At 30.9% G+C, this 22,828-nt stretch overlaps 1 protein-coding gene across 1 annotated transcript in view; it reads right to left on the bottom strand.

The window, feature by feature from the left end:
• The window catches only part of dysf (neuronal PAS domain protein dysfusion), a 640,106-nt gene that overhangs the window by 207,204 nt on the left and 410,074 nt on the right, over positions 1 to 22,828 (bottom strand). The window contains exon 4 of the mRNA XM_075370678.1: positions 519 to 608. Coding sequence (XP_075226793.1) covers positions 519 to 608 — 90 coding nt within the window. The remainder of the gene's footprint in view (positions 1 to 518; positions 609 to 22,828) is intronic.

The raw sequence follows: 22,828 nt of genomic DNA, 5'->3' as shown, positions 1-22,828 counted from the left end.
TTAAGCATTAATTAAGGCCCTAAGCATAAATTTAAAATTCTATTCTACATTTAAAATGTTCATAAAATTTAAAGAAAAGTTAGTAAATACCGATTTATTATAATGCCATTGTAAACATTTTTTTAATTTTTAAATACCTATACTGATCTTAAAAGATTAAGAGAAATATATATACGGAATTATTGGTGAATGGAACCCTAAAAACCAAACTTTAGCCTAGTTAATCGTGAAAACTGAAAATTGTAAGAAAAATTTACTGTTTACGGTTCTGTAATTTTTTTTGCGATGATAGGAAATTGGTAACAATAGAAAATCGAATTAAAGATCTGAGTAAACCAATAAATTATTAATGAACATTTCGTTTCCCGTGAAAAGAAATTCAGTTTGAAACTTAACAGTGTACAAATATATCTGGAAAATTTATGAATAGAAATATTCATACACTACTGTATTTTTTAATTTGCAAAATTACGTAGTTTTTAGGGGAAAAAAATGTTTATAAATTGTAATGAACTTACCATTGAATGTCCTAAATATTCAGCTGCATTATCTGATATATATAGTAACTTTCCATTTTGTGTCATCATCATAAGAAATCCACTAAGCGCCTGTAAATAAAAAATAGATTAGTAGAATATCACATTTAAAAATAAATAATGATAAATTTTTATATAAATGCATATACATTGATCATTTCTGCTGTCATTTTTCCCGTCTATTAGTATAAATGGCTGGTAAAAATTATCTACAACTGTAACATTCGAGAATGGCCATGCCATTCCTCTTACGTATTGAGTATATAAGAAAATTTTCTGCTTATTTTTTTAGATATTAGTCTTTAAAAAATGTTCTGGTATATAAATAACTTTATTTTATAATTAAAATTATTTATATCTTTAGGTTCCTTTTTTTTATTTTAATAATTTATCATTAAATATATCATTACATACATTCAGTGATCCTGGCTGTTAATGAAAACTTTTGTCTGGCTCCAGGAAGCTTCAGTCGGCGTTAGGTCTGACAGAAAAGTGGAGAGTAAAATTAAATTACAATAAATTGAGTCATGTCATGTTTGCGTTTAGAAGAGATGACTATCTTCTGGTCATATCCGGTCCCGAGGTACCGGATTTGGTAACACCTCTAATGGATTTGGTACCGGAAAATATCTAAACATCAGGTTTAAGGAGCTTTATTTACTAAGCAGGATTTTTTTTATACGAACATAAGGTCATTCTGAAATCCATTAGGATGTACGGTATATAGCTATGGGGTATACAAAAAAGAACAACATTGAAGTTATACAACGCTTTCAGAATAAGTTGTGAAAATCATTACAGAAGCGCTGTTGTTGCAAGGAACGAAGAAGTTCATGATTATATGGAATTACCTTAATTTCCGCGAAGAAAACAAGCGATTCGGTTCACATTATAAATAACGGCTAAGTAATCATGTAAACTATCTATTGCTGAATCTCCTAAACAACAGGGAGGATGTCCTGCGACTTAAACGCCTTCAAGTGCTGGACCTGAGGGAGTCTGATTGATTTTTGTGCTGAGACGGTATCCTTTAAGTGATGAGCATGTTTGCTATACCTGATGAAGGGTCTAAATTCCTTTCATAAGCAAATTGTGTTACTTTTTCTTTTTTCCTTTATCTTGTAATATTATTTGACTATATTTTTAGAGTTTTACGGGCTTCTGTACTTTTTTTGAAGTGATTCTGTGCGAGTGCATTTATACGAAAGAACTATTGGCTTATGTATTTACATATTGTCTTATATTTATATCATATTTGAAGTACTGTCATATGTATGTGTATTTTATTGTCGGGTATTCATTGTAAATCGCAGAAGTGCTTATTGTAATTTTATTTACTTATGGTTCCTTCTTGGAACCGGTGGTATATAAATGAATTCTGATAAAAAAATTTATGAATGAGTTTTTGTTACACAATTCTATAATTAGATCCGTAAGAGGTCATTCCAGTCGTCTAATATTTCACTGTTGACAAAGAAGGTTTATAGCTAATCGATTTTCGTATTTATCTGGTATTTTATAGCTAGCCCTAAATGTTTTAATCTCTATGCGTGTAGTGATCTTTCTTTGCTGAATAGTCGCTCTTAACATGTAACAATATTTACTTCTGTCAAACCAGAAAACATAATTGTTTTCGTATAACTCAACACAATTCTTCGGCTTATAAGAAACAGCCTCATTATGTCTCCATTACTATTTTTAATAAATTACCGAAACAGTACAAATTTTTCAAAGTATTTTTAAACAACATCAATTAAACAGATTTAAAAGACCCTGAATTTTCTGCATTCCATTTGAAGTATAGATAAATATTTCTTAAATAATTTTCTATAACGTCTTCTTAATGCGATTCATTTTGTAGTTAATTTCTACATTTAATTTTTTTTTTTATTCTATTTGTTTACCATAAAATTATTTCATATTTATTTATTTTAAATATTTAATGTAATCTTAATCACATCTATTTTTATCTTGTAATTAATTTGTATTCATTCCTTACGTGATTTATATAATTTATTTATTTGGATATTATAGGATTTCATATGTCATGGTATATCATGTATTGGATAGATCATAATGACAAATTATAAAAAATCAAATTATAACAATAAAAAGGTTATAAATTATTCATTCAAATGCTACTAACGTACGCGTATATGAAAATATTCTTGAATGTAAAAAAAAATAAACAACTATTCTTATTATTACACATAATTTCGAGAAAAATTAAAAGAAAAATCAAGTTAAGGAAGTAAAACGATGTTAATACACTACTACCTTTTTTCCTGTTTAGCCTCTGGGAATCAACGTCAGGTATTGTTTTAGAGGATGAATGAGGATGATATGTATGAGTGTAAGTGAAGTTTAGTCTTGTACAATCTCAGGTCGACCATTTCTGAGATGTTTGGTTAATTAAAACCCAACCACTAAAGAACTGGAGGCTACTGTCCAGTGTATACTCTTCAGTAGTACTCTTTGGGGCGCCTATTTGGGTTGGTGCTATTGATAGGGCACGCAACAGAAGCAGGTTGTTGAGCCAAAAATGACGGCTCAAACTACGGTTTATCACAGGGTACCGAAAGATAGGTACAGAGGCGGCGTTAGTCATAGCTGATGTGCCACCGATTGACCTGCAGGCCAAGATGAGACTCTCTATTGCTTTGGGAAGTGAGAGGAATGTGGCTGTCGACGAGATGTTCAGCATAGAATGACAGGTGGAATGCGGAGGGAGACTGGACGGTGGACACACCGGCTCATCCGTGAAGTCAGGGGATGGGTAGAGCGGATACAGGGTGATAGCAATTACGAGCTCACCCAATTTCTATTAGGGCACGGATGCTTTCAAGATTACCTTACCGTATGAGAAGGAGTACCGCAAGATGCTGCTGTGATTGTGAGGAGCAAGATACGGCGGAACACGTAGTGTTTTTTGCACGAGGTGGAGATACTTGAGGGCCGCCATGATGGGCCACGGTGCTGTAAATGTAGGTAATGTCATAAGTGTGATGTTGGGTGACAGAGATACTTGGACGAGAGTAACAACTACGGTGTCAGCCATTATTCGAAACAAGGCAGCAGTGGAGAGGGGTAAGCATGCTGGAAGACTGTAGTTGACCTGAGGCGGAGAGACTGATGGCGGACGGCTGTGGGCGGCCAGCTTCAGGGAGTGGTCGGCGGGGGTTCTCGGAGTCGTCGTTCGCCGATGGTCCCCTGGAGACGTCGCTCTGGCTGTTTTAATTTGGTTGTAGGCTCTTAGCTTACTTCTTGAGGGCCACGTGGTAGTATTAGGTGTCCGGGTCTTCTTCGAAAGGGGATTTTACTGTGGCGGAATTACTGATGTAGATATCCCTCGAGGCATCTGCATCAGTGGCATCTCTTCCGAGGCCGGACTGAACCCTGTGGAATGTGATCAGTACGAGGGCAAGAAGATGACCTCCGTTAAAGCCACTACTAGCTAGGAACGGAGGGGGTGGTGTAACGACCTAACACGCTACGAGGCGGGATCTTCTCCCCTCGGGGGGGAATCGAGATGTTCTAATATGGTGACAAGAGCGCCCGGGTGATTGCGCAGGGGCTCTGTACATACCATGTGGATTATGTCTGTCCCCTGCGTGACTAGATGGGGAGGTTTTATAGAAGGTGAGAGCCCCGCACTTTCCGTCAGAGCGGGCTTGGCGCCGGCTGTCATAGCTTTTTAGCTTTTTCCTCTCCCTACGAAAAAAAACACCAAAGAACACCGGTATCCATGATCTAGTATTCAAATATCCGTATAAAAGTAAGTGCTTTTATTAGGATTTGAACGTTGGAACTCTCGACTTCGAAATCAGTTGAATTGCGAAGACGCGTTCACCACTAGACCAACCCGATGGATTAATACAGCTGTGTTTCTTCTTCCATATCTGATACAAAAAAAACAAACTAAAACTTTTTTTGTATGATGTACGTCGTAACACTAAATTTCATAATTTAGGTAAAATTGAACCTGAAATAAAAGTACTTAAAAGTATTTAAGATAGAGAGAACGTTTTGTCAGATTTTTTTTATGCATTATACATTAACAATTTTGAAATTAAAAGCCTAAATAGATTTATTTTTTTACCAGTTACTAATAATATATTATTTATTTTATTCACAGCTGAGAAAATGCAAAAAAACTGATTATTACTATTATTATAACATGATCATCAACTACATAAGATTAACTACATACAAGAAGTCAGTTAATTAATTGCATTTAAATAAGCAAATGCCATACTAATGAAACTAATCTAATATAAAGTCATGATTTTTAGAATAATCCGTCACTCAGCGTTTAACTATGTATAATTTAATTTCTATTTCTCCCCCCTCTCACCAAACACACACACACACACACACACACACACACACACACACACACACACACACACACACACACACACAGAGAGAGAGAGAGAGAGAGAGAGAGAGAGAGAGAGAGAGAGAGAGAGAGAGAGAGAGAGAGAGAGAGAGAGATGCGCGCGCGCACGCGAACACACACATACATACAGTCTATCTCTCTCTTGGATAGCTTGTTTCCCAGGCTAGACTTGCTCCTAAGCAATCCGAATTGAAAAGATGTAAAGAGGTGCCAGCTTTCATATGTAAATGTAAATATTAGCGGGCAAGTTTATAATAGACTAGACTGACCTGTCAGCGATTCATCGCCGCTTAAGATTCAGTATTAAGTCAGCCCATTACTGATATAACCTGTTTTATTTACACGGAATAACCCAGTTATTTATACTATATTAATATAATACAATTTGCAGTATAAAGATTTTATTTATTTTTATAAATATATATATATATATATATATATATATATGTGTGTGTGTGTGTGTGTGTGTGTGTGTGTGTGTGTGTATTAGATTCTAATAATTATTTACTATTATATTTGATATATATTTGATATATTTATTGTAAAAAATAATAGGCGTAGTTTTTACTTCTCAGAATAAACGTAGCCTACAATTTAATTTAAATTTGTGTGATTGCTGCTAAACCACTTAATTATATTATTTTTGTAATATTTTGCCTGACTATTTTAGAATATGATGTCATTATGAATTTTTTCACAAACATCCTTCTTTTTTTGTTTGTTTTTTTTCTCATCTAATTGGTTTAATGGAATATTTATTTAATTTATTTTTTCTTCCAATTTTTTAAATATTCTCCTTGTATTCTAGGCCGATTTTTTTTCAAAGAGATCTTTTTTTACATATTTTCATATTTCATTTACTATAAACTATCATTAAATTACATTGGGATAAATCTGATAAAATCTAATATATAATTTTTCTTTCGGCATGAGTTTGTAGTATTTACTATATCTTAAAAAAGCAATCAGTAAATTTATATACTTGACTATAGAAAATGAATATTATTAATTTTTAGATGAGAAAAACGGAGTTTTAAACAAAAGAAAAAAATTCATTTCGATTTCCAGTCTTATATTACAAAATTACTTTCAAAGGCTGAAAGGATTTGAAAGATTCTGTGATTTTTCTTAGAAAGTTGAAAGAAAATTATTTTATTCCTTGAAGAAAATTGACATAGACGTTAGCCAATTTTACCAAAAAATTATGCTGGCACAGTAGTTTATATAAGGATATTGATTTATTTAAATATTCCTTTTTTAACCTGTTCCTACTTTAAAAAATGTTCTAAATTTAAAATATAATTTGATATATATATATATATATAATTCGTCATTAAGAAACATATATTCATAGAATTTAAATTCGTTGACCTTGTTGGCAGAGGAGTATTATCTCTGCCTTCCAACTAGGAGATCCTGTGTACGAATTCCGGTCGGGCATGGAATTTTTCATCTTTTACAATATTTCTATTCCGTCTTTCCATGCTTAAGCTTTAATTATTAGTCGTTGGTTGGTAAATGAATCATTAATCAAAGAAATATAACTTTTAATTTTCATTATTCAGCCGTTGTTTTGTAGTGTAGTTGTGTTTAATTAAGTGTTGTTATATTTGATAATTTGTGAAACAGATATTTGTACGAGATTATTGGGGACCTCGTTTCATATTTGGAAGAGAAGACAAAAAAACTTCTTTTTGTAAGGTATACTTATTTATATGTCATTTTAGTCTATCTTTTTAACATTTTTGGTTGGGCTAACCTAGACCATAGAGGATTGCAACATGGATCAGTTACCACCAATTGATATGTTCGACAAAGGGGCATCTGATTGTGGAGATTATCAAATAACATCAAGAAAACGTGATCCATTAACGTCGTCGAATAGAGATCCGAGAAGGGTTGCTCATAGAAAACTAATTAGAGATGACGTAGCAAACAATTTATCCGGGAATGGAAGCGATAACGACATTGTAATTATGGAATTATAATTCCAATATTAATTCCAACTTTCTTCTAGACAGTGGAGAAGCATACCTACGCCGAGAAAACAAACTGTAATTCATAATCCTAACAATGGTGGATTACCCATATCAAGTAGATTTAGTGGCCTTCCATTAGATGATACGAATATTACGAACCAAAAAGAACCCGTCAAGCCCCTAGCTACTGTACTTTACGGGATAAATGATGTGTTAAGGTTTAAGAACTGTTATAAACGGTCGTGTGTAAGGGGGATTACAACATTCACCGAGTAGGAGGTAAACAACTCAGAATAATTCCTAAAGATATTGAAGCGTACAAGAAAATCATAAATATAGTTCGAAAACATGGTTTAAGAGGTCATACCTTCACTAGAAAGGATCAACGAGCCTTTCGTGTCGTGATTAGGAACCTGCACCACTCGATTCCACTGGAGATAATCAAGGAAGAAATCGAAGGCCACGGGCATAGATTGAAGGACTTAATAAATGCACGCCGCAGAGTAACTAAAGACCCTACATCAACTTCCGTGAAGCTAGAGCCGCAGGAGAATAATGAAACTATATTCTATAAACTATATTTTAATTTCTCCGGATCATTACATGGAACATTAACGGTCTACTTTCTAGGCGGGAAGAATTAGAAATTATATCAATTACCAATTCTCTAGATGTAATAATAGTATCAGAGACGCAATTTGCAGGCCGGAATTACCTTAGGTTTCAAGGTTTCTCGGTGTATGTAGCAGTATCGCAACTGCGATACTGATTATGAATTTTGTGAGGCATCACCAACTTCAGGTTTCTGTTACTAACCAAATTCAGGCTACGCACATGACTGTCCGCGGAGTACTGTACTCCGCACCATACTATAACAAAGGAGTTGTTCTCCAAATACATCGCAACACTAGCCTCTAGATTTGTCGCTGCTGGGGACTGGAACGCGAAAGACACGTTGTGGGGTTTGCGGTTGAGGAGATGTGTTCAAACTGTACGCCTGGACGTAGTTTCGGGATTCCAGCCAAAGAAGATCCCGGATTTACTTTACGTTTTTGTCACAACTCTTGTAGAAATCAGCTATGATTCGACGTACTTACAGTAAGCACGATGGTATTGAGAAGGAAAAGGAGGCCTATCTTGCATACAAAACGAACAGATTGGGTCTCTTAAACTGACAGATTGGGTGGAGGAGAAACTGATTAGCCCATTTCCGCTCGATACCATTGAGGATATGAACATACTTTCTAACGTCGATCATGCAGGAAGGTGCATGAACATTCAGCTTCCCAATGAAGACGGCCCTAGTGACAAGAACAATAAAGATTTCTTAGAGATTCCAATGCCAGTCAACTTTTCTATTAGACCGATCTCAGCAAGGGAGTTACTGAAATTAATCAACCAGGGAAGGTAACTAATGAAATACCGGGGCTTTGATCTAGTGACGCACAAAACGCTTGTCATGCTACCCCTTAAAAACGTCACGTACATTAAGGATCTCTTTATTGCTGTCCAGCGGACGTCTTACTTTCCAATGGAATGTAAGATATCACAGGTAGTAATGATCTTAAAACCAGGGAAGCCTGCCAAGGAAGTTTCTTATTACAGGCCAGTTAGCCTCTTAACGGTCATACCTAAATTATTTGAAATGCTTTTACTTCTCAGGGGCTTAGTCCTGTCTTGGATGGGGAAGGGGTAATTCCGAACCACCAATTTGGGTTCAGGTACGGCTACTCCACCATCGAACAGAATCCCATAGAGTTGTCAAGTTGCCTGGAGGAAAGAGAATTCTGCACGGCGGCATTCTTAGAATCCAAAAGGCCTGAAAGATTGCATCGTAGTCGCAATTTTCGATGACACTATAATCCTTGCCGTTAACGAAGACCTTGACCTAGCTTAGGGAACTGCATTGGCTGCTACAGAGAACTCACACCTCATGTTGCCGAATAAATTCTGATTTACAAAGTTATTCTACGACAAATCTGGACTTATGGCGTGGAGCTGTGGGGAACAGAAAGTAATAGTAACATGCAAAAGTATATCATACAATGGTTCCAGAACAAAGTAATGACAGCAGTTACAGAGACACCATGGCTCACACGGAATGAAATTCATGAATATCTGGAGCTTCCGTTGGTTCGTGAGGTTGTGAGACAGCGCCGTGTTAAGTACCAGCAACGACCTGAAAATCACGTCAACTACTTAGTGATCAATCTTCTTGATAACAGCAGAGACGTCCGAAGGTTGAAACGTCTCCATGTGCTTGAAAAAAGTGTTCGAATATGTGCCTCATTGCACTTTCCAGTATTCAAAGCACTTGCCGCTGGTTCACTAATATGTTCAATAATTACATTGTTGCTGTGATTAATTATATTTTTATGTATAATTTATAATAGATTTAAATGCATTATATTTGTAGTATTAGTAATTTTTTCATATTGTTTAGGCTAATTATTATTATGTATATAGTGTCATAATTAGATTCACAGTTTTAAGTTAACATTTCAAGTGAGATCACTTTAAATACATTTACTTTTAACTTCTTTTTAACTGATTTACTTTACATCTTTAAGAACAGAACTGATTTGTTTTACATAGTAAAATACTATGTAATACTTAACAATAGTATTTACAAAGAAAAATATATATTATAACAGCTGTTGAACTCAACTTAGATTAAGATATTTGTAGGCTTTTACATAAGTAAGAAGAAATACTTACGTAGTATGTTTATCATAAATAGGGAGGACTTTTTTGTTTATCAAAAATCCCGATTAAAGGAAATCCCGACTTAGGGGACTACTGAATGAATTTGATAAATGACAACGCCAAATCTTCCTTTTTCCTGTTTAGCCTCCGGTAATTACCGTTCAGATAATACTTCAGAGGATGAATGAGGATGATATGTATGTTATGTATGAGTGTAAATGAAGTGTAGTCTTGTAGTCTCAGTTCGACCATTCCTGAGATGTGTGCTTAATTGGAACCCAACTACCAAAGAACACCGGTATCCACGATCTAGTATTCAAATCCGTATAAAAATAACTGACTTTACTAGGATTTGAACTCTGGAACTCTCGACCTCCAAATCCGCTGATTTGGGAAGACGCGTTCACAACTAGACCAACCCGGTGGGTTGACAACGCCAAATCTAGTGATATTATTCTTGTTTACTTTATTTCTTTCTTGATTTGACTATTTATTTATTAAAATTTTGTTTTTATGAACTATGAAGTGTTGACAGAAATATTTTTTCTAATGAACTTTAGGATCACCGCTTACTGATAACTATTATTATGAATTGCTTATTATGGGCGTTCCTTAAGATCCCTTCTCATGTGCTTTATAACTTCATAAAGCAACTAACTTACGGTTCTACTTAAGGAGCCGATTATAAATATACTTGAAAAAAAAAAATTTATAATTCGTCATATAACAATAATGGATAATATAAAAACGAAAACCAGAATTATATTTACCTCTTTAATTTAATACGCCATGCTTTTTTCTCAGTTTTCTTCTGGATTTTATTCAGTACACTCTTAGACTTTTGCTTGTTCCAAAAACGATTTTTGTTGAATTCTAACTAATTTTTTTTTTTCATCTTGCAGTTTAGTTATATGAATAAAAATGGAAAAAGCCATTTTTCTTTCATTGTAAATCGATCAGAAAATATATACAAGATGAATATTCTTTTAAAAATACATTCGGAGAACTTACAAATTTAATGTATGCAGTCACTTTAGTTCCCTTACGTCTTCCCTGATTTTATATCATATACCGAATCTCCTCTCCTACCGGTACCTCATCGAACCGTATACTCCTCTCGTATACCGAACTGTACCTCCTCTCGAACGGTTGCCAATCTCAGATAATCGTGAATTTCAGTGGTTTTCGCAAACCACGACACTTCTTATATATTTCCCAATAGTTTTTTTTCTGGAATTGCTGTACGACTTGGATGTTACTCTCGCTTGTCGTAACCCACAATGGGATTTGTAGGTCCAAATCGGTTTCAGAACCCTGAGTTCAGCAATTACTTGTTAGATAATGATAGTTATGACCCCCTGTCTATCAACTAGTGCACCTCCGTGAACTTAATGTTAAGCTGCTTCCTTCCTCTCTGGCATAACTCAACGTCAGACGGCGATCTAGATGCAGTAGTAGGTATCGCACGCCTGTTAGCATGGGGGATAAAAACCCCATTAAGTTAAACCCGCGGGCAATTACCCGTCCTCATCACAAATGTAACATGCGTAGACTTAACCGGATTAACATCCATCTTTCATCTAGCAAACTATGATTGTTTATCATTCACAAACGATGCAACTGTGATTCCTCCGGAGTTGGAAGGTTTGCACCTCCTTTTGTTATACTAAAATTAAATTTACTTCTCCCCTTATTTTATTATTTTTTTTTACTATGTTCTATTCTTTTCTGTTCAAATTAACCGTTGTAAAAATTACTTTTTCAGTACTGGAAATGTATATATTTAATAGATTATTAAAAGCTTTCTTAGACTCAGACTCATATATACAATTTTATTTTATGAGTTCCCGTTTAAAGCGTCTTTCTAAAATTATTTAAAAAATAAAACTTTATTTCACGTTGTAAACGATTTATTTAAAAACACCGATTCTGTTTTTCTTCAAATATAATTTAAAAAATCTTTCATAGAAGCATTACACATTCTAGAACACGAGTATATTGCTAACGTCTTTAAAATTCTTTCAAATTACAAAAATAAAGGGTAGAGAGTTAGGAATGATATTAAATTTTCAATGGGCTTACTTCATAAATAGTTTTAATTTAAAATATAAGTTTTCGTGATGTCTGTAATTCAGTGTTACTAGTTTTATTGCATGCCGCTGTTTATATTTTTACTATTACTATTATCTTATCGTTCTACCAAATGATTGTGGATTGTTACATGTAAATTTTTAACCCTGTTTTCCTTGTTCCTATAAGTAGAATGTGTTTATACATTCTAGGCTATAGGGAATGGAACATTCCCTTTCGCCTTCAATGAATAAACATAACCTTACTTTTTTTAAATCGAAATCTGTATCAATATAATTTATGTTTATCTAAATCATGTATTCTTTATGTATGTCATCTTAATTTACCTTTATTTTCCTTTTTCTCATATCAATTATAAAACGTTTTTACTATTTTGAAGTTAATAAATTTCTTACGGAGTATATTCTTTTTTTATATTATTTATTTGTAATTATATTAATACAGGCTATTAAAAAAAATCCAAAAAATGGAGAAGAAATTTTTAAGAAAATATTTGGTCATGCAAATACAGTATTTACTAACATACGATGCGCATGTTTTTTGTTTTTGAAATACACGCATGAAATTTGAGGGTGAGTGAGATAAGCGGAATTTCTAACGCGGGACCAATATCTGTATTTGCTACGTACAATATATCGTGGTATAATATATTAATATATGGAAGTAACAACAACAAATTGTAGCGTGTATTCTAATTATTATTAAGCACCCATATTTTTTTATTGTTTAATAAAGAAATAAAATTTTTATTTTATCAAAAATATAATAAATAGTATATTATAAATATATTAACAAATATATATCTATAAAATTCATATTATAGTAAATTTTAAAAATAATTTCGAACCTTAAAAATAAACCAATTTTTGCAAGACGTCAGACATTATCGATAACGTTGTTATCGATTAAATAATTAAATAAGAGCACATCACTATTCAAAAGCTCCAAAAATTATTATTAGAAAGAAAGTATACGTGACCAGTGTCCAGGAAATTTTCATTATCTTTCCATCCTTGTTGTCAACACAATAGTATTTATTTAAATTTATATAAGAAATAAAATATTTATATAAGGAAACTTTTTTTTTGATATAAGGAAATTAAAAAAAGTCTTTGTTTTAAATGGTTTTACGAGTAGTTAAGTATTTTTCCACAATTGAAGACTGTTCATTTATGAGAAGTTTGCTATAAATGTCGACAGCTTTTTTTTTGGATCAGTTGTATTTTTATTTTATATTGTAAAGTGATTTGTTTCATGTAAATTATTTTTAAGTTATTGTTTTATGGTATAATATTATAGTTTTCTTAACAGTTTTACTGCATTCAGTCTGTTCTGTAGAGTCTTCTTCCTAATTAGATTTGATAATTTTTATGAATGCTATTAATGTTTACCAACCTTTGACGCGCCCTATGGGCGCATCTCGGTTGCACTTGCCTCTTTGGGGTTCGGGCCAACTTTGCCCAAATTCATTTAAGCGTTTGCTCATTAAACATTGCCAAACAAAAATCTAGGGCAGCTACTTAAACCTTGTAAAAATGATGTTCGCGCATCCTTCATGCAACTTTGATTTAAATAAAATAACGTTTTTTCTCGATGTAGTCCAGGCGGTATATGTTTTGGGTTGGAATTCTTCTATATGATCGCTAATTTTTGCTTTAATGCCTACGGGTTATCATCAGAAATGATTATTTCGTTATGCGCCAGTTGAAAAAGGTGTAATTAAATTTTTATTAAACAAAATGTTAAACAATAGCAAAAATACCATTTCTTTTTCTCCTATTTCCCTAGATAACTCAATAATCGTTCATTTTAGAAAAAAGATCGAGAGGAAAAAAGTTTTGTTATTAAATTTTTTACACAATATCATCGGTTGCAAAAATACGTTATTATTAATGCAAAAATGGTGATAACTATCAAAAAAAAGAAAAAAAAAAAGAAAAGATTTTTTGGGGAATTTTTTTCGAGTACTTATATTATAAATAGGACCTTTAGATTTTGTCTCAAAGAACTTTTGTATATGAAAAATCAACACGTTAAATTTCATTCACTACTAACAATCAAGTGTACGTATTTTTGGCCACGAAATATCGATTGCTGCAAATTAATAGTAATCTTTTTACATCGAGAAGGTAAAAAAGGCGATATGTCATCGATAACATTTTTAATTCTTATCGATCTAATAACCTGTATCCATTTTTCCCCTGCTGAAATTTTTTAACTCTATTAAAACATTACGTTATTATATATAATACTCTTATTTGTAATCAACGATAATTTTTTTTGTGGCCTAATCATTAGAAATTCCTTTTTTTTTTTTGTTTGATATACTTTGATTGAACTTACCGTAGATTAGACTAATTTCTTTACAAATTCTCTTATTTATCCATACTTATATATATTTATTTATCCATAACTGTACATATCATATTTTATTTATTTATTAATTTTTTCGAGAAAAACGAAAATTGAGAAAAGAAGGGGAAAAACTTTTCCTGATTTTTCGAATTCTTTCTACCCTTGCTTACGGATATATTTTATGGAAAATATATTTAAATAAAATATCATTTCAATTTAAATGGAAAAAAGTAAATTTTGTTTCTACATAAATAAAATATATTTAGTATCTCTTATGTGTTAAAACGTACGCGCACAAATCTTTTCGCTTATTAGGCCTGTAATATATAAAACAGTGTATTTCCTACCGGTCAAAAATTACTCATTGTTCCCAGAATTTTTATATCTTTTCAGAATTTTTTACAATCCTCAGAATTGAAAAACAAAAAAATAAATTTAAGTCACTAAATCAGGTGTAGTACATGAATGTTTGTTGTAAGTATGTTTTTGTGATGGTCTTTCCTGATCTTTCATCTGCTTTTATATCTCTGAAATTGTTACAATCATAAAATTTGATTTAATAGCTTTTACTATATTACTTAGAACTTCAATATTACTAGGATTGATTCCCATAATTTTTTTTTCAAATGGGATGAGAAATAAAAAAATATTTTACAGAACTGAGATAAGAGGATAAAAAAATTATAGCACCTAGGTTGCTCTTAGGTCATCAAGAAAGATGACAACAAAGATGTTATGCTTTCCTGACGCTGGTTATTTATTCTTATATAGTGGAAAAAATATATACATTAAGAATATATATATTCTTACATATATCAAATATATACCAGTATTTGATACATGAATAAGAATTTAAAAAAATTGATGTTATTTTACTTATTTTTCTGCTCCTACATTCCCAAAATCAAAAATTCAACTGAAAAATGTAACAATAAAGACACTAAGATTCATTCTTTGGAAATGGAGTGAATATTGATGAAATCCTATTGTAATATTAAAATTAAAAATTCAAAAAATCTATATTTTTACACTTTGATCGGATCCCTACCCCCATACACCACCCAAAATATTTTTTGCGATCACTTGTTTTACTACTATTCCTAGGGAGAAATAAAAACAAAAAAATTGGTTAAAAAATATATAAAATTTTTTTAAATGTTCGATTTTTGTGGAAGGGGGAAATTTGGAGCAAATTTTCTTTTTTAAAATGATAATAGCTTAATATAAAGTGGAGCTTTATTTGCAAAATCTTTAAAATATCTAAAATTGATCCTAAAATATCTAACCCCCCCCCCACCGGAGATATTGACCCCAAAGTTTTACCAGCAATATGTGCCAAATTTCATCAAAATTGTTTTATCCTGTCCATATAACATTTTAAGTTTCAAACACGCCAACAAAAGTACGCACGAATAATACCTTCCATTTTTCTTTGTCTCTAGGTTCCTAGGTCATGCAACATTGAGGATTGCAAAAAAATCCATATCCATTTTTTGAGTGATTACCATATTTTCCTTCATGTTAAACATTCTATGGGATTGTTCTACAATATCATTCCCCAATTTATTTGAAATATATAAAATAAAAATATTTAAAGAACGTTTACTACATTTAACAAAATAAATGTTGTTTTTCGAATTTATTTTTAGTTTTGTTGAATATTTCGTTTTTTAAACGTTTTTAAAATAATTTTTTAAAGAACAAAAAAGTAGTCTTAAAAAAATAAATTTCTTGCAGATAGGTTATTTCAGTTTATATTTATTCATTAAGAATTTTATAGCATAAAACAATAAAATAAAGTACAAATCCATAAAGAATTAATCAAATAATAATTAAAATTTTTTTTTATTGTAAGAATCTAATTAGTATTTTGATTTATGATTCAAATCAAAATATATTATAATTTATGATTCTAACGTATAGACTACATTAAAAAAAATATTTAAAATTAAACATAGTCTTTAATAAAATTACAAATAAATTAATAATGTAATAATAGTAATAATAATGATATAATAGTTAATGCGAAATCTGTTGATGAGAAAAAAGAATAAAAAAAAAGAAAATAAGTCGACAATTTTATAAAATGAATTATGTACATCATAAAGTTTTATTAGGGTAAAAACAAAAAAAAGCAACCATAATTTGTATAAAGAAGGTTATGATTTGTGGATGTAGTATAGTGGTTTTATAAGATAGATTAGGCCTACAGTCTACAAAACACAACTATAGACTGCATAGAGCACGTCCTGTATATTCTATGTTGTTAGAAGACCTGTAATTGCGAGTCTCAATACCAGCATAGCCCACCGAAATTATTTATATCGACACTTAAATACTAGTGTAAGTGTGTATATGTATGTTAGTGTATAAATATAGTATATGTATGTATATATACTGTGTTCTTTACCCTTTAATTGCGTGCAATTTTGTTGGGATAGCAAGCTTTTGGGAAATTAAAAAGTTCTTTTGCCGCGGTTCTTTATTCTACCGGTCGTCTCTCCTAGGCTATATAGTTGTGATTTCTAACCGGTCTGTGGTCTATAACACATCATATGATGTGGTTTACTCGTTCTAGCGAAGCTTTTTCGATACCGTAATACTGTGATCACGACATCACCATTATTACAATTATTAATATCATCGTATGGTCTATTAATATATTCTTTCACGTGGTTTCAAATTAACTGCCTATATTACGGTATTACTATTATAATTTTAGTTAAATTCTTTCATATCTGTTTTTTATTATTATTATTAAGATTTAAATTCATATATTTTAATTGACAGCTATACTATTACATTAAACAATAGCGTAATGTTTATTATAGTGTTAAAATTAATTATTGTATGCATCATGTAAAATATAACAAAAATATAATGAAACAGTATGTTTTTTTTAAAAAAAAACATCAAAAAGTAAAAAAAAATAAACATAAATATATTATTTAATTATTTCTTCTAAAAATCGTGCCTTTTGAAATTAATCCAATTTTTTTAAAATGAAACGTACATAAAATTTTATTTCATTAATAATTACTGATATTTTTCCTTATTTTATTGTTATTATTGAATTATTATTTATCGTAAATATTTTTTTTTTACAATCAGAAGTTAATAATTATTAATAAATCAATATATTTAAATTAAAAAAAAAGAAAAAAAGGAGATGAAGTCTGATTCGAACCGATATGCCTTCTCTTGTAAGATTTAAATATTTCATCAATTAAAATTTTATTTGTCTATAACTCTAGAACCAAGGAAAATAAGTATCATTTATCTTATATCGTTGAAAAGGTCTCAATGGGGGCGTATTACTGCAGTTAAGAAAAAGTTCAAAAAAGGGGAAGTGCAAAACTAGATATTACACCAGTCCTAAATCAAAAAAATTTCAACATCCTACGGATATTCGTTTTTAAGATATACATACGTGCGCACATTCGTACGTGCGTATAGACGTCACGCCGTAACTAGTCAAAATGGATTCAGGGATGATCGAAATCGACATTTTCCTTAAAATCTGATAAGCGAAATTTTTCGCTATCAGAAACTTCCTTTACTTCGCACAAGGAAGAAAAAAAATACTGCCAATAACTTATAAACTTTTAATTTTAGCACAGTTTTTATAATAATTTTAAAAGGTGCCACTGCATTAATTGGTCGATAAAAAGGGAATTTAAAAAAAGTAGTAAAAAAATTCTAGTGTAATCTAAAACTACAGTAGATTCAAGCTTAAATTAAAAGATTTAATTAAATTTTTAAATTAAAATATATTAATTTTAATATCAGAACAATTGGTATATTAAATGTGCATTGGTAAAATAATGACCAGGAAATATTCATAGAATAAATAAATTTTCCGTCTAATTTTTGTTTAGAAGAAATCTTCAAACGGGACATACATCAGAAAATATTTACCTATATTTCCTCTACAAAACGAAAAAAGTAATAATAATAAAGTTCATGGTTTGGGTAAGAGTAAATCTTTAAAATATATATTTTTATTGTGTTGTTTATTATTTTGTTTTTTTGAGTCTGTAGACCTAGTTGCAATTAAGAAAATTAACTTTTTATACAAAGTGGTTAATTTAATTTTTCAAAATATTTCATCATATTACCTTCCTAAAGCAATTGTTGATAAATATGAAATATAGTTTTGCTGTAGAAATTTTTTCGTGATTATTTCTGAAAAGAAAGCACATCAGACGAATCAAATACCTAAATACATTATATACGTAAACATAATAATAGTTATTTAATATTATTTTAAAAGAAAGCAGGTTACATAATTTTAAATATAAACTGTTCAAAATAATATGTTGTATTACTTGAACTCATTATTTATTTTACTTTAAAATATCTTCTTTTTTTGTCCAACTACGGAACACGTCTAACACTTTTCTTATAGTCTCTTTCCTTCATTTCCTGCACTTCATTTTAGGTCTCTCAATGGCTTTTTCCCTGAATTCTTCTCTTATTATTCTTTTTTGTTTTGGAATTACTTGATAAAAAATCGTTTGAGATTTCTTTTAATTTTTTCTTGGTTAGTTGCCGATTTTAAATAAGTCAGACATTTTGATTTCTACTTTGTTTAAGTCTTTCATTATCACGTTAAATGTTCTTATTTTTCTTAATAAATAAAGGATTTTCTTGGAAATTATACTGTCACTCATTCTTAAATTAAATTTGACCTATGAAAGTCAATTTTCTCTCGTGTATTATTTCTTTAAATTTCTGCTACAGCATTTTAAATAATGGGGTGGAATTAACATACCGTATTTATTGGCATATGGCGCGCCCTCGCGTAAGACGCGCACTCGAAAAATATGGTGTAGTTTTGGCGAAAAATGTTAACACATAATATTTTCTATTGAAATCCATCTATTTTTTTTTACAATAAAATTTAATGCTAAATGTAGTTTAAGCTTATATTCTGATTAAATACAAGATTATATATATTGATAGTTCATACCTATCGTAAAACAATTTGATTTTTGATTTGATTTAAAATTTTATATTTGATGTTCCCTTGCGATTTGAGCGGATTGAAATTGTGTCATCTCTGTTAAAACAGTAAGTCCTTGTTCGCGTATGACTTAAATTTAAGAAAACAACTACCCTTCTATTTGAGCAAACTTCCGAATGTTTGATCAAAATGCGGTGTAATGCTCTTCTACTTTTCTATTATCCATAAGCTTCTCTCTTTTCTTTCTCCAATCTCTTATACATGTTTTCGGAATATCATATTTAGGGCTGCACGATTACCGATTTACTCAACTAAGCGAATAACTTTTAATTTTTCGCCGACCGTAAATGAACGCAAACTTTTTACAGGACGCATTTCTACTTGCTCGCTTAAAGTACAAATTGAAAAACTTATACTAGTTTTTTCAAAGCTAGATTTATTGTATAAACTGAACACACAATCTACCTTCAATCGTCTAAAACAAAATGAAGACGACTTGTGTCCTGTACAAAAATTCTGAATAATGAAAAATAACAAAAGTTATATCAATTTAAAATTCGGAGATTAACAAAATTGCTTACGACTAAAATTTATTTATAAACAGGTAACTACGATGTAGCTTACATAAGCTTCATAACGGATGTGATTCAGGATTAAGTAACTGATGTGAATTCAAAAATAGCACTGATAAACATAATTTTTATTTCCTAACATGCAATACATGATTTTAATCTGTTTTTTGATGCTGAAAACTAATTAGAACTCAGAATCTTTCTATCACTCACCATTTTTGAAAAATCTTTAAATTTTAATTAAAGGATTTTTTTTTTCATTTTTCAACGTATAGTTAGCATTTTTAGCTCCTATATTGGTTTTTTGTTAGCTCATTTTTTACTGTTTAACTTTGTTAACATAATTTGTAACCTGTAAATAAACAATACTAGGCAAAGAATTAAATCATATTTTAGTTACGTATTATGGCATCATATCTAATACTGAAGAGTGAGCCTTCATGGAAAAGAGATTAATCATGTCTGTGCAGGTCAAAACATATGCTGAAAACACAGCTATGTTGTTTGTATTAAGCACTGGATTTAGGGATGAATTACTTTTGTTCAGTCTTATTGCTGTCTTAAGTTTGTTAACAGTGCAGTGTCATAATGCCTCGAAATTGTGTGAATGATGTGGATGCCTTTTGTTATGTATGTGGTGAGTTTACCGTAAAATCAAATAGTAAAAGACATTACACCTTTAATTAATAAAGCATATGATTTATAATTTCAGTGTAAAATTGGTGATCAGGATAAGACGTGGACTTCTCATATAGTATGCACTAATTGTTCTGTATATTTAAGAGGGATGACTGAAAGGTAACGGAAGGCTTTGCCATTTGGTGTACCTATGGTTTGGCGTAAACCAAAGGATCATGTAACCGATTGTTACTTTTGTTTAACAAATGTTTAAGGAATTTCTAAAAAATCTAAACATACTGCAAAATATCCTTCATTGTAATCTGTAATCGGGCTTGTACCTCACAGTAAAATTATTCCAGTTCCAGAGCCACCTGTGAATGTATGTTTCGAAAGCAGCGATGAAGAAGCAGGCAGTACTGAAGAAGACAACAATGATTTTAATTTTGAATTATCTTCCAATAAGGCACACGTGAATTAAATGACTTGGTTAAGGATTTAAATTTATCAAAAAATCAAGCTGAACTGTTAGGATCAAGACTGTAAGGTTAGAATTTACTTTTAAAAAATACAAAAATTTTGGGCTTTCGAAGCCAACAAAAAGAACTTTCTCAGTAATTTATCGATGAAAATAATTTGGTTTATTGCACAAATATTGATGAGCTTATATTGCACTTACGACAAGCTCATAAACCTGAGGACTGGCGCCTTTTCATAAATTCGTCCAAGTACAGTTTAAAAGTGGTTCTACTACACAACAGTAACAAATATCCCTCGATATCAATCGCTTATGGTATTAATTTGAAAGAAACATACAATGTGATGAAAGACGTTCATGAAAAAATAAATTATAAAAAACATAGCTGGAAAATACGTGATGATTTGAAAGTTATAGCTATTTTGTTAGGCATGCAGTTAGGCTATGCTAAGTACTTGTGTTTTCTTTGCGAATGGATTAGTCGAGCTAAGGATAAACGTTATGTTACCTAAGAGTGAGAGAAACGAGACAACTTAATTCCAAATGGGAAAAATATTATTCATGAGCTCTAAGCTGTACCCCAAAAAAATATTTTTACTCCCTCTCTATATCAAGCTAGGACTAATAAAAAATTTTGTAATAGCACTGAAGAAAGATAGCTGCGGTACATCAGGCAAGGTAGGTTTTTATACATCAGGCAGAAATTTCCGAATGTAAGTGAAGGAAAAATTAAAGAAGGAATTTTGTTGGTTCTCAAATAAGAGAGTTGATCAAAGATGATATATTTAACTCATTGTTAAAAAATGTAGAAAGTGCAGCTTGGGCTTCATTTAAAGACGTTTGCAAAACTTTTATCGGCAAAAAATCCAATAATTACCACGATATTTTTAATCAACTTCTTACTTCAAACAGAGCTGTGGGATGTAATATGTCTTAAAAAATACATTTCCTCTATTCACATCTGAATTTTTTCCCGGGAAACCTCGGAGACGTAAGTGACGAACACGGTGAACGTTTCCACCAAGACATTTCGGTGATGGAAAGCCGTTATATAAGGAAACGTAATACTAACATGCTAGCCGATTACTGTTGAACATTAATTCGGGATGTGCCTGAGGCTATTAATAAAAGAATAGCATCAGCGAAATCATTGTAACACAGGTATGGCCATGCAAAATTATAAATTTTATAAAACTAAGGGTAACAGAAAAATTCTATTTACAGATATGTAATGTACGCAAAAAAACATTCATGAAATGTTATCACATTTAGAGAAACATTAAAATATTTTTTAACTTTTACTATCAATGTAATCCGTTCAATTTTACGATATAAAAAATTGTTTTTATATTAAAAAAATGGAATTATTTTTATTAATTAATTTATTTAATCTTAACAGTTACTAGCTGATTTGTTAGATTAAAATTATTTTGTAAGGTGAATATAATATCACTTCTCAACCATTTGATTTATTTGTTACTAAAAAAACTGACCAAAATCCGTTTTAAAATTCAGTTAGAAAGTTTTCATTAAGGAAACATTTTTTGTAATAAATATATATGTATAAATTTCATTTTCAGATATTTTTAAAAATCATTTCTTATTTATTTATATATATATATTATGGTGACAATAAATTATAATAATAGTTATTTGTATTTCATTAAAAATGAATAATATATAGACTATGTAAATAAAAACACTTTATCTTTTTAACCCATTCATCATTATCGATATTCAAAGTCACTTGTTTTTTTTTGAATATAAATAATATTAATTTTATTTATAACAGCTTTTTTGAGTAATAATCCGATTGCGTGGGTGTATTTGAGTACGAAATAATGACATGAAAAATATTATTTGAAGAATGTATTCTCCTATACTCTATAGAAGAGAATCCGTAACTTATTATAGAAGAAGTCTTGGTACTCATATTGATGTTAGGAAGACTAGATTGTATTATGTATCATCACTGTTGTCTAAGCAGAACGATGTTTAAATAAAGGCGTTTTGTGAACCCTTCATTCCTGCGAGGCACGCTCGGTTCTAAATAAGCTGTAGCTTTAAAAAGACAGCCACCATTGCATGGAAATGAATACAGTTTCATTTCTTGAGTTCATAAATCAGT

This window comes from Lycorma delicatula, chromosome 7, assembly GCF_047948215.1.
Source record: "Lycorma delicatula isolate Av1 chromosome 7, ASM4794821v1, whole genome shotgun sequence".
NCBI lineage: Eukaryota > Metazoa > Arthropoda > Insecta > Hemiptera > Fulgoridae > Lycorma > Lycorma delicatula.
Note: the sequence above shows the minus strand (reverse complement) of the source record. Positions and strands in the feature narration are given on the sequence as shown.